General features: G+C 38.3%; 1 protein-coding gene across 1 annotated transcript; it reads left to right on the forward strand.

Moving 5' to 3' along the window:
• The first annotated feature begins 4,909 nt into the window (after nt 1–4,909).
• LOC131990914 (NLR family CARD domain-containing protein 3-like) lies at nt 4,910–10,865 on the forward strand. Its single transcript, XM_059356140.1, has 6 exons — nt 4,910–5,221; nt 5,725–7,531; nt 7,624–7,797; nt 7,922–8,095; nt 9,223–9,269; nt 9,483–10,865. The coding sequence occupies exons 1-6, from the start codon at nt 4,945–4,947 to the stop codon at nt 10,019–10,021; spliced, it is 3,018 nt and encodes a 1,005-aa protein (XP_059212123.1). The 5' UTR covers nt 4,910–4,944; the 3' UTR covers nt 10,022–10,865.
• Nucleotides 10,866–14,200: the final 3,335 nt, after the last annotated feature.

Genomic DNA, 14,200 nt, shown 5'->3' on the forward strand with positions numbered 1-14,200 from the left:
CCACAACAGTACACTTCTTAAATACCCCATGCAAGCACTTCAAAAAGATCAGAACTATCCCTTTAACTGTGATTAGAAGGAGTTCACAAAACACATGCAAGTAACCATCCTGTTGACAATAAACCAGCTTTGTAGCTTTTCCTGTAGCTGGTGGGAGTTTTTTCAGTTGGGCTCAACTTCTCATTTTTCTCAACGTTTGTTGTCGGGTAAATCCTGATGAGACGATGTGTGGGTTCAGTAGAACAAGTGGAGAATGAAAGATTCAGACTCAGCTGGCTGATAATTGTGGGACAGAGCCCTGTTCTCCGGTGAGTAGAGAGAGAACTCAACTGCTGCAGGCATGTTTTTACATGTTGTATCTTTTCTGTTACAGGAAGAACCACTTAGGTGTGTTGAGTACTTTGCCTGATGTTTAAATGTCTGTCTGTCTGTCTGTCTGTCTGTTTGTCTTTAAAAATTAATCCAAATCAGTCATATCAATAATATCAATCGTGACAGAACTTTGCAAGACACAATCACAAAACTGAATTCTCAACAAAGTCAAAGATGGGTGTGGTCTGAGCACTGTACTTATGTACAATTTTGAGGTACTTGTACTTTAATTGAGTGTTTCCACATATGTAAATCTGTACTTCCAATCCAGTACATTTTAGAAGCAAATATTGTACTTTTTACTCGACTACATCAACCTTCCTCTTGTGTTCGGGTTGCCACCGACCCGTTTTTAGGTTTTAAATGCATAAAAGTACCACACAACTTTTGTAACATTTTATGTTGTTAGGGTCTGTTTTGACACAGTTTAAATGTAAGTTTGTAAAACAATATTTATTGCCAAAACTTAAATCATAAACATACTGTCAGCTTAAAAGGACAACAGTCCACTGAGAGCCAGCTCTTCTTCCAGCCCCTGAGCTTCATTTGGGGGCTGAATAAACAAACCAACAAACAAAGACAGACATGTCCGGATTTGTAAGTGATGCATAAGACTTCAAGACTAATTTCTGGGTTGGTGACTTCTCCAGTTTGCAGCATGCAAAAATTAGAAGAAGATTTACAATAAGCCAAGTTCTGGATTATATCTTTACTGAAAATCGGGCAGGGGACGCAGAGCTGCATAGTGGATGAGCAGGTTTCTGAGGAGGACCATGTGGAGTGTCAACCAGAAGACACAGACACGTCTGATGCAATAAGAACAGAAAGACAAACATATTCTGCTTCTACAAAAATATCTCTGCAAAGAACACACTAAGTGTCACTTTTTGCCACACATGCATCTAAATACACACACATACACATACATGTTCCTGCACACAAAGACTGGCGCTAGTTCTTAATTTCTATGGCTTGCTTGGCTTGATTGCTTGTTGTTAATTTGCACATCTACATTTTGTATTATTACTTATTCTGCTTTTCTTTTTTAATTTGTATTTAAGTTAGGTCAAATTTGACCCTAACACCATAGATGCAAATAATATTAAAATAAAAAATAAATGAAACAATTTATTTGAGAGATGTCTTCTTATACCCTTCAATAATAGTCAGGTAACATAATAACCTTGTTATTTAATTATATACTTCTCTTGAGGTCCATTTTACATTTTTTTTAAATTGAAAATGAGGGGTATGCTGTCAAAAGAGGTAAGAAACAAATTGGATGATAAATAATTGTTTGGAGGGTATTTTATGGATCATTTAAGACTCGGGTCAAAACCAACCTGCTAACACCATGGATAGTAACAGAAAGCTAACACAAGAGGAAGGTTAAGCTTTATTTACTTTTCAGTGTGAGATTTAACATAAAAAACATGATCAATTAAAAGTCATGAGACATTTTTTTTACATTAAACCTCATATAATTAAAGTAGTTAAAATTAGCATTGTCTTTACAAAATTAAAACATTGCTTACATAAATGCATCAACACAAATTATCTGATCATGTATATATGCAATGTGAGTGAGGTTATTCTACATAATGCGTACTTTTAGTTTTGATACTTTAAGTACATTTTGATGCTGATACTGTTGTACTTTTACTTCAGTAGGTGTTGAATGCAGGACTTTTACTGTAGTGGAGTAATTCCACAGTGTGGTGTTAGTACTTTTATTAAGTGAGAGACAGGGGCAAGTCTAGGGTCAGAGCTTTAGGGCTGCTGAGCCCCACTGAGCCCCGCTGCCACCACACACCCTCAATCAACAGTCATTAGAAGTGATTAGATTGAACTTTATTGTCACTGAACAAAGTAACAGCTACTTGGACAACAAAATGCAAAATATAGGCCATCTTTCTCTCTTTCCCTTGGCACTGACAATCATACACAAATATATTGTAGCAGACCATTTCCTACATTTTGTGTCTTTTTTTGGTAATTTTGTGTCCTTTTTAGTTATTTTGTGTCTTTTTTTGGTCATTTTTGAGTCTTTTTTCTGTCATTTTGTGTCTTTTTTTAAGTAATTTAGGTTTTTTTTGGTCATTTTGCCTTTTTTTGTAATTCTGTGTCTTTTTTAAGTAATTTAGTTTTTTTTCCTGTCATTTTGTGTCTTTTTAGTTATTTTGTGTCTTTTTTCTGTCATTTTGTGTCTTTTTTAAGTAATTTGGTTTTTTTTCCTGTCATTTTGTGTCTTTTTAGTTATTTTGTGTCTTTTTAGTTATTTTGTGTCTTTTTTCTGTCATTTTGTGTCTTTTTTAAGTAATTTGGTTTTTTTTCCTGTCATTTTGTGTCTTTTTAGTTATTTTGTGTCTTTTTTTGTCATTTTGTGTCCTTTTTAGTTATTTTGTGTCTTTTTTTGGTCATTTTGTGTCTTTTTTAATTAATTTCAGTTTTTTTGGTCATTTTGTGTCTTTTTATTCATTTTGTGTATTTTTTCTGTCATTTTGTGTCTTTTTTAAGCAATTTTTTTCCCGTCAATTTGTGTCTTTTTTATTTATTTAGTGTCTTTTTTGTCATTTTGTGTCCTATTTAGTTATTTTGTGTCTTTTTTTGGTCATTTTGTGTCTTTTTTATTTATTGAGTGTCTTTTTGGTCATTTTGTCTTTTTTAGTAATTTTGTGTCTTTTTAAAGTAATTTAGTTTTTTCCTGTCATTTTGTGTCTTTTTTAGTTATTTTGTGTCTGTTTTTGGTCATTTTGTGTCTTTTTTTAGTAATTTTGTCTTTTTCCTGTCATTTTGTGTCTTTTTTAAGCAATTTTTTTTTTTTGTCATTTTGTGTCTGTTTTAGTTATTTTGTCTTTTTTCTGTCATTTTGTGTCCTTTTTTTTTTTTTTTTTTTTAGCAATTTTGTGTCTTTTTTCTGTCATTTTGTGTCTTTTTTAAGTAATTTAGTCTTTTTTCTGTCATTTTGTGTCTTTTTTTTTAATAGTAATATTGTGTCTTTTTTGGTGATTTTGATACTGCCTCCAGCGGCACCCAGGTAATTTGAGCTTGAGACCCCTGCTCTAAAGTAACGATAAACTTTAACAACAGAGACACAAGTACACACTTCACCGGTACGCAGTTAATTTGTCGCACTGCTCCTTTTGATTAATAAACGGACCGCTCCAGTTTGACTGTAGCTGCGCTAATGGCGCTAACGAAGCTAACCGAATTAACTGGAAAACGGTGCCTGGACTCCAGTAACTCGCCGATATGGTATCGGAATCGGAACAACTCCAGTCTAAAAGGAAAGTATGAGACAGAGCTTTGGAGCAACTTACTTAGTTGATTCACAACACGACAACTAAAGGATTCTCACTCTGCATGTGTCGCTGCATGCCGGTCGGCCAGCGGAGTGGTGCAGCCAGGAGAGGGAGCGCTGAGAGGAGGATGATACCATTTGCGAAGCGGGGGTGTTTTCATTTTCATCCTTTACATATACATTTAAACCACAAACTACGGAGTTTGTTTTGGACATCATTTAAGTTTTTCAAAGACGAACAAAATTTTTAGAATAACAACATTTCTTACTCCAAGTTTTAGGGGTGTTGAAGCACCCCTAAAAATGGACCAGCCTCGCCCATGGTGAGAGATCTGAATACTTCTCCAACATTGCTGTAAATACATTTTAATCACAAAGGTCTGAAGATGGCACAAAACAAGTTTGAAGTTGATCTGATGAAATCTCCAGGAGGAGTTTGTTAAAGTTGGAACCTGGAAATGGTCCAAAACAATTTGAAATCAAGATGGCCGACTTCCTGTTGAATTTAGGGTATGGGTCTAAGAGGCTTTTTTGGTGCATCTCCACATTTGCCTTGAAAATTTTGTTACTTCACGTGAAAGCTCACCATTGGGTTCCAGTCTGTTTAAACGTTATGGGGGGCGCCACTGAGGTATTTTGCTACGCCCATTAGCAAGACCCCTAAAATATCAAAATTTTCACCAGACCATTTGAAAAGTTTTACGACTTTAATGAAATTATAAAGCTTCCAAAAAGCCAAAAGACCAACGTGCTGTTTGCAAATAACGATGATGTATTTTGTGGGCGGAGCCTAACTACTGGTCCCAGCACTGCGAGCGGTACGATTGTCAAAAAATATGAATCGTCCACATGTTTTTCCATATTATTTTCATGGTTTGTCAGCAAAAAACAGATTATCTCAAGATTTGTTTCAGGGGTTTTGTGTGTTACGGACAGAGGTACTGCTTTTACTATGTACGTAAAATGTTACTTTATTGTAAAATGTTTTATATATACATTTATAGAAACTCCGAGGGAAATTACTATTAATGATCGATCTATGAAAACAATAAGAAAATAGAGGGAAACAGAAGACATTCAAAGCCACTGGATGTCAGAACAGAAATAATAAAAAAAGATTACTGCTCATTCTTATCAATTTTGATACACTTTCAGACTTTCTAAAGTAATACTAGCCACTTGCTGTCGTGGCTCATAACTATTCATCATAGCCCCATATCATGTATAAGGTGATGATTTTTATCTTTTGGACATTTTCAGGGAGAGAAAAGATGGCGACACCTAAAGAGGTGCTCTTAAGAACTTTAGAAGATTTGGGAGCCGAGGACTTCAAAAAATTCAAGTGGTACCTGCAGCAGCAGGAAGTCCTCGAAGGCCTCCCAGCAATCCCAAAGAGTCGACTGGAAGGTGCAGACCGGATGGACACAGTGGATCAGATGGTTCAGAATTATTGTTTAAACACGATTAAAGTGACCAGAACAGTTTTAGTGGAAATTAATCAGAATGAACTTGTGAAGAAATTATCTAACACCACCTTTGAACCTGCAGGTAAGTTGCATTCATTATGAATTTTAAAAAATTGGATATAACAAAGATTGAACTTTGAACATTGAACTAACTAACATTATCTTTTTAGCTAATATCTCTCTATTATATACAAGGATATACAGATGTGATGTGTTGCACATTGGATTTTGGAATAGGTCACCAAACAAATGTCAAGTGAAGGAAATAAGAAGTAAAGTGTCTCTGAGAACACAGATCAATAGAACAAAATTGCTAAAATTGTAACAAACAGAAGTCACTGTAAAATACTGCTTGGACAATATTAAATCCATATGTTATTAAGTCTGGATTATTCATAGAACACAGAGTTCATGGAACCATCACATATCACACTAGGATAGATTTACAGTTACTAACACATCCAGGATCTATTTGTCAAAGGTGCTATTAATACAGAGATATGTGCACATGTTAGAAAATGTATTCATGACTCACATTTACTTTAACAACTGCTCAATTAATTAGTCTTTGTTTTATTCATTCAGAGATTCTTGCTGTGTGCCAAAGAAAACTCAAATGCAACTTACAAAGGAAGTTCCAGTGTGTGTTTGAAAAAATCACCAAAGCAGGGGTCAATTCTACTCTTCTGAATCAGATCTACACAGAGATCTACATCTCAATGGAAGAAACTGCAGAGGTCAACATGGAGCATGAGGTCAGACAGATTGAAACAGCATCCTGGAAACCAGACAGACCAGAAACAAGAATCAGACCAGAAGACATCTTTAAAGCCCTACCTGGAAGAGATAAACCAATCAGAAGAGTGCTGACAAAGGGAGTGGCTGGCATTGGGAAAACAGTCTTAACACAGAAGTTCACTCTGGACTGGGCTGAAGACAAAACCAACCAGGACATCCACTTCACATTTCCATTCACTTTCAGAGAGCTGAATGTGCTGAAAGAGAAAAAGTTCAGCTTGGTGGAACTTGTTCATCACTTCTTTCCTGAAACCAAAGAAGCAGGAATCTGCAGGTTTGAAGAGTTCCACGTTGTGTTGATCTTTGATGGTCTGGATGAGTATCGACTTCCTCTGGACTTCCACAACACTGAGATCCTGACTGATGTCACAGAGTCCACCTCAGTGGATGTGCTGCTGACAAACCTCATCAGGGGGAAACTGCTTCCCTCTGCTCGCCTCTGGATAACCACACGACCTGCAGCAGCCAATCAGATCCCTGCTGATCCCTGTGTTGTCATGGTGACAGAGGTCAGAGGGTTCACTGACCCACAGAAGGAGGAATACTTCAGGAAGAGATTCAGAGATGAGGAGCAAGTCGGCAGAATCATCTCCCACATCAAGACATCACGAAGCCTCCACATCATGTGCCACATCCCAGTCTTCTGCTGGATCTCTGCTGGAGTTCTGGAGAAGCTGATGAAAACCAGAGAGAGAGGAGAGCTGCCCAAGACCCTGACTGAGATGTACATCCACTTCCTGGTGGTTCAGACCAAACTGAAGAACATCAAGTATGATGGAGGTGCTGAGAGAGATCCACACTGGAATCCAGAGAGCAGGAAGATGATTGCGTCTCTGGGAAAACTGGCTTTTGATCAGCTGCAGAAAGGAAACCTGATCTTCTATGATTCAGACCTGACAGAGTGTGGCATCGATGTCACAGCAGCCTCAGTGTACTCAGGAGTGTTCACACAGGTCTTTAGAGAGGAGAGTGGACTGTACCAGGACAGGGTGTTCTGCTTTGTCCATCTGAGTGTTCAGGAGTTTCTGGCTGCTCTTCATGTCCATCTGACCTTCATCAGCTCTGGAGTCAATCTGATGGCAGAAGAACAAACAACCTCCTGGTTACCTAACGTCTTCAGAGACAAACCTAAAATAAAACATCTCTACCAGATTGCTGTGGACAAGGCCTTACAGAGTCCAAATGGTCACCTGGACTTGTTCCTCCGCTTCCTCCTGGGTCTTTCTCTGGAGACCAATCAAAGACTCCTACGAGGTCTGCTGACACAGACAGGAAGTAGCTCAGAGATCAATCAGAAAACAGTTCAGTACATCAAGAAGAAGATCAGTGAGGATCTGTCTGCAGAGAGAAGCATCAACCTGTTCCACTGTCTGAATGAACTGAATGATCGTTCGCTAGTGGAGGAGATCCAACATTCCCTGAGATCAGGAAATCTCTCCACAGATAAACTGTCTCCTGCTCAGTGGTCAGCTCTGGTCTTCATCTTACTGTCATCAGAAACAGATCTGGACGTGTTTGACCTGAAGAAATACTCTACTTCAGAGGAGGCTCTTCTGAGGCTGCTGCCAGTGGTCAAAGCCTCCAACAAAGCTCTGTAGGTGCATTGACAAAATCAATTCATGAATATTATAATACAGAGAGGAGAAAAAAATCATTGCAGTTTTTTCATGACTCAATTTTCTTCAGGCTGACCTCCTGTAAGCTCTCAGAGAGAAGCTGTGAAGCTCTGTCCTCAGTCCTCTGCTCCCAGTCCTCTAGTCTGAGAGACCTGGACCTGAGTAACAATGACCTGCAGGATTCAGGAGTGAAGCAGCTGTCTGTTGGACTGAAAAGTCCCCTTTGTGAACTGAAAATGCTAAGGTCAGGACTCACTTTTCACTTTCAGTTAATTTTGATAAATCATTTATTTGATCAACATATGTGATATATTCCTGCTGACAGGGTTTACTAAAACACTGAGTTCATGTAATTTCCTTAATTTTAGTCTGTCAGGCTGTCTGATCTCAGAGGAAGGCTGTTCTTCTCTGGCCTCAGCTCTGATCTCCAACCCCTCCCATCTGAGAGAGCTGGACCTGAGCTACAATCACCCAGGAGACTCAGGAGAGAAGCAGCTGTCTGCTCTACGAGAGGATCCACACTGCAGACTGGAGAATCTCAGGTATGGACAGACAACAAGAGCTCACACGCAGGTGTCATTTTCAGTGTCTTTTGGGAGTGAGTGTGAGTAAACTCACATGGCAAGGCACACATTATGTGATGATGGAAAAATTCACAAGCATTACACATGACTTAAGCGCTTTACAGACTTTCAGTAGTCGATTACATTAGTCAACCACAAGAGTCTTTTAGTACTTTGTATGTATGTGTTTAAAACAGAACTTCTAAAGATAGATCAACCAGGAGAGTCTTGAGATCGAAGTAAATATAAAAGTCCATTTTGACATATGGTGATTAAACAGAAAAAGTGATTATAAATGAAGACTAGATTATTATAAGAGGTATACGTGATGAGAGATTTGCATTTAGGGGCATCTGCTCTGCCCAGCAACATGTGCCCCTAACGTAAGGACATAATAGACCAATGCAATGTTGATGTCATGATACACCAGTCCAATAATGAAGTCATAATACACCAGTTTAATAGTAAAGTCATAATAGACCAGTGCAATAGTGAAGTCATGATAGAACAGTCCAATAGTGATGTCATAATAACCAATGCAATATTGAAGGCAACGTAGACCAGTGCAATAGTAAAGTCATGATAGACCAGTACAATAGTAGGATCATTTTCTCCTTATTTTGTTTGTGGTATGGGTCCGTCGGCTACCTCAAACCCAGCACCTTCAGCATACTGTGTTTGCAGCCGAGTGTGAAGTAGTTGGGAAAAGAGTCAACCCCTCCAAGTCTTCATGTAGTGAGTGAAAGACAATATATAGTGGATACATGCGTTGGAAGGTGATTTAACTAGACAATCTTTAACAGGCTCATCACTGCTATCAGTAAATAAAACATTCTTTACAGGGTGAGGTCAAAAGTGAACACTGGCCAGTAATATCCATTGCACCATTAACTGGAATACCTGCTAAACTGACCAGATCAGTAGTGACTGCGCTCTCTTAATATTTGTATTTCACATCTTCTTCTTCTTCTTCTCCTCCTCATTTTCGCTCAGTTTCAGCCTGTTTCTCTGTCACACTGACAAACTGAGGAGCTCTGCTTCATGTTGAACAGCAGTTAGGACTCATGTTGGATAGAAAATCATTGTGTCTGTGTTTCTTCCTCCAGGGTGGACCATGGTGGAGAGCACAGGTTAACACCTGGTCTGAGGAAGTGTAAGTGTGGATTACATTTGACTAATGAAGACAAAACAGCTTTAAATACAAAGTTAATAGTTGTGATATTTATTCATTAAAACATGACTGACAACAGGTGTCATCATTAAACTTTATAGAAGTGATCAACATCAGGACACAAAGAAAGAATAAACCCTTCAGATGTGTCTGATGATAAACTGCTGCTGTGTTGTGTCTTTTTCTCTCCATCAGATTTCTGTCAACTCACACTGGACACAAACACAGTAAACAGAGGACTCAAACTGTCTGAAAACAACAGGAAGGTGACACGTGTGACAGAGGAACAGTCATATCCTGATCATCCAGAGAGATTTGGCTTCTCTCCTCAGCTGCTGTGTAGAGATGGTCTGACTGGTCGCTGTTACTGGGAGGTCGAGTGGAGCGGAAGAGTTCACATAGCAGTGAGTTACAGAGGAATCAGAAGAAAAGGAAAAAGTGATGACTGTGTGTTTGGAAGAAATGATCAGTCCTGGAGTCTGGACTGCTGTGATGGTGGTTACTCTTTATGGCACAGTTACAGAAAGACCGTCCTTGTTCACTCCTCCTCCTCCTCCTCTTCTGGTAGGGTAGCAGTGTATGTGGACTGTCCTGCAGGCTCTCTGTCCTTCTACAGAGTCTCCTCTGACACACTGATCCACCTCCACACCTTCAACACCACATTCACTGAACCTCTTCATCCTGGGTTTCGGCTCTGGTCACTTGGTTCCTCAGTGTCTCTTCCTGTCCTGTAGTCTAAACAATGGGCAAGGCATCACTCTGGTTAACATTTGGCTCACTTATTGTACACAAAACGTTCAGCCCTGAGGAGACAATTTCTACATTCCAGGACAATTACATTTCTGACTATAAAGGCACAAACTGTGTTGACTTAAATATTCAGTATAATAAAGTTTTCTTAGAGCAGCATCTTGTTGCTGCATGTCATTCAGTTCAGTTAAAGCTGCAGGAGTTTATGTTTCAGTCCCACCTAACAAATTCAGGAGACTTGAGAATTAAAAAACACCAATTGCAGATATACAGCAAATTAAATCCAGTGTATTTAATGAAGTTGACTACCTTACTTTGTTGAGCAGGTCCCTCCTCAGCCCTATCAAGCACACCCATACCTGGTTAATCCAAGTTGTCCTTTTTATTTTTTTGTTTTCTTCACGAAAACCACTTAATCACATGCTTGGTCATTGGTCTTAAAAGTTAGACTAATACTGTATTCAATGTCAGCAAAGAATTGCTTCCCAATGGATCAGTTGTTCTCCAGCCATCATATTCCTGCAGTTGATGGAGCCTCCTTTAAAATGGCAGCCACAGTGATGACAGTGACAGACGTTGTTGCACATATTGTAAATATCTTCTTAAAGAGCAGTCGTGGGAGCTGTAGGGGGGAGCAGTGCTTTTTTTCTCATGTTTTGTGATTTAGGTGGTGAGTTAAGCTGACTGTTTTTTCTTTAGTTTCTTTTGAGTTTCTAGGTAAGAATTAAAATGAGATTTTGTTTGTTGTGTTGGTCATGCTGTCTATTTTCCTTGAGTTATGTAAATAAATGGACTCTGAATGAACTGCATCTGTTGTGGCATTGATCATCCTTGGGAGTGGGGAATGGGGGAGTCATCTCTTTATGCTGCACTCAGGTTCCTGCGAGACCAGGAACAGAATATATTACCTTAAACTGTACAGGAGAGTCAAAACTTTTCTGTGGAAGAATCCGTTGGAAAAGTTCTTGTGAGCTTAAATGTGATAAAATTGACTTGAAATGCACTTTGATATTCAATTTGATTTTACTGTAATAGGTAATTAAAAACCAGTTCAAATAAAAATGCCAGAATTTAAGGCGCAGGACAGAGTGAATGTACAGATCTTTTTTGATATTGTGATTTCTTGATGATATTATAATCTTCACAGATACTGTCTTCACAAAAACTGACCTCTAACACAAAGTCCACACACAAGCTAAACTACATCCAGACCCTGACCTCTAAGTAATTTGTTAGTCCCAACAGTTGTTATTTAACTTGTATCTCCAGCAGCAGTTTTTGTAGCAGCAGCATGATTAGAAGTGATAACAATAAAAGTATGTCTGACTGGTTCAAAGCAAACAATATCTGTGGCAGCCCGAGGTTCTGCAGGTTCTGGTCTCCTTTGTTAGGAACTAGGACTGAGGAACAGAGTTAAGGGCCCGTCCGGGATCTCAGGCTGCTGTCTGCCTCAAAACAAACCAACATGTCCAAAATATAGTTGAGTACCAATGTGATCCACACAACTGCTTCCTTTCATCTGTCAGTGCTGAGCCTCATTTCATCAGATGGTAAGTAGCACCATCTAGTGGACAGATAATAGAACTACAACATCTGATTTACCTCACTCTGACTGGGTTTCTGACACTGGTCTGACTGGTTTTCACGTCACTCTGTTGTTTTATTTTTAGACTTGGACTGTGAAGTTATGAAGGTGTGACGGCATCCTCAGCTCAGACGCTCACAGACACCAGGACTGATGAGACAGAAACAAGCAGCTTCTTCTCTCCCAGAGTTTCCTGCATACATGAAGGTGGAAAGTGTCTGTAAGTCGACCTGAAGTGAGTTCAGCAGGTGAGAATCCTACCAGAGGAATCTGTAAATGTTTCATCATCAGGATCACTTTGATCACATTGTGTTGCGTCACTGTTTAACTGCACAGGAGGAATGTTTCTTGATGCTATGGCTGATTTAAAAAGTATATGTATTTTAATTATTCTGCAGAATTTAAATTAAAAGAACAAAGGTGTTTAAAAGATTTAAAAGTGATGTTGTTTGTGTTTCTCAGTTAAACAGTTTGATTGTGATCATTAGTCAAAAATGCAGGGAGTGTCTGAACCGGTCTGACACCTTGGATCCACTTGGCTCAGGTGTGTTTATCTTTTAACTGCTGAACTGTCTTTAATAAACTTTTTCAGAATTTCATTATTAAAGAGAAAATGTAAAGATAAATATAATATTTTGAGACAGAGATTTGATTTTCTCTTTGCACCCATATATCCAAGTAAACAAACGTTCAGAGTTTTGACATTATGACAAATATTGAAAACAAATATACAATTTATATGAAAAATACAACAAATTTGTGGGTGTATTAATACATTTTTGGGATTGCATACTTGTTGTAGATGCTTTTTTAAAGTTTGTGATTATATCCATATTTTGGGGTAGTATTAATGCTGCAACCCAACATGCAGGAAAAAACAAAGATTTGGTTTACAGACTGTTGGAGTTTTCATATGCCTCGAACCTGAGCAACACTCGTGTGCATTTCACGGTTAAAAGTGTGTTTTGAAGGCTATGATAATTATTAATAACTATCATAATTAATAATTATTAATTATGATCAATGATATGACTTGATTTACTCTAAGTCACCTGTAGATCGGGCACCACTCTGTAAAACAAAGAAAAGAGCCATTTCACCTAAATCTGTCTCAAAAAGTTACTAAACTATCAATGTGGAACTCTTGGGGTGCTTTTCATAGAAAGGTTGGTGTAGGGAATTTAGGATGTAGGATTACAAACAAATGATACCTTTCACAGGGCACCATTAATGTAAAAAAGGGCATTACCATAAATACTATCCCTCCCATGGGGAAATCAAATATGTAAGGAGAACCTGAGCAATACTTGTGAGGGTCTCTCGGTTCAAGTATGGTTAGATGGCTACCAGAATTATTAGCAATTATCATAAATAATTTTTAATCATAATAAATGATACGACTTGATTTAATCAGTTGTCTCTCGATTGGGACACCACTCTGTAAAACAGACCCTCTCTTTCATTGGCTGTTAGCAACACGAGTTTGCAGTTGGCTCAGTAATCAGTTCACACTACCTGATTGGGGGGGGTAGTGGGTATGTACTTTTTCACAATAGGCTGCCAAATATGTCTGTTCATCCGTCCCGTTCTTGTGAACATGATATGGGAAAGCCTCAGGGCAGGCAAGGGAATTTGTTCAGATTTGGCACACACGTTCACTCATACTGAGAGATTAAATTATTAGATTTTGAAAGTCAGAGTCACATTAACATCACAAAATACTTTTTAAGACAGAAATCAATAATTCATACATTAATTATGACAAATGTCTAATAGGGTAAAACTGTAAAATGACAACATTTTATATTCAAAAGGTCAAAGGTCAGCTTTACTGTGACATCATAATGTTTTATGTTCAAACTCAGGAACAGATGGGGAGACGTTTAGGTGATACTGAATTGTTGACACTAAACTTTAAACTGTGTTGACTGTAAAGATCCTCTCAGCTGCTGGGTTAAAGACATTATTTTGCAGCAGAACAGACTCTCATTATGCATAACTTAAGAGTCTTAATTTAATCTAAATAAATGAGTCATATAAAAATGAACCCCTCATACAGCAGTTAAGGGAGAAAGTAGCTTTAGAGACCAAACTGTTTAATTCTCTCATAGTTTAAATATGTTTATTTGTGCTGTAAAGTTGATTTTTGAACATGAAACTCTGACGATTGACCTACTTTTGGAGACAGTTTGCTTCATTTTTCAGCCCTGAAGTTTTCCTCTTGAAACATAATGAATTGTGGGACGTTTAAAGTTGAAATTTGTCTTTGGTTAAACTGGATTTGTGAAACATGACAAGAGGCCCAAACACTGTGTAAGGGGTCAGGAACCACTGGTGTAATGTATACAGATATTTTGTATGTTATAAATGTAAAGACGGGCTACAAGGTGATGTAGTGGTTAGCACTCATGCCTCCTTCTTTGTCTGGACTGTGAGTCAGCTCATGACAGAATAAGGCTCCTTTAAGTTAGTGAGAGGACCTGTGTTTGTTTCAGCCTGATTCTAACTGCTGTTTCTGATTCTGGTGAGTTCAGTCAGTGTTGTGTCAGACCTGATGTTCTTTGGTGTTTGACTGTTT

Source organism: Centropristis striata, chromosome 18, assembly GCF_030273125.1.
Source record: "Centropristis striata isolate RG_2023a ecotype Rhode Island chromosome 18, C.striata_1.0, whole genome shotgun sequence".
In the NCBI taxonomy this organism is placed as follows: Eukaryota; Metazoa; Chordata; class Actinopteri; order Perciformes; family Serranidae; genus Centropristis; species Centropristis striata.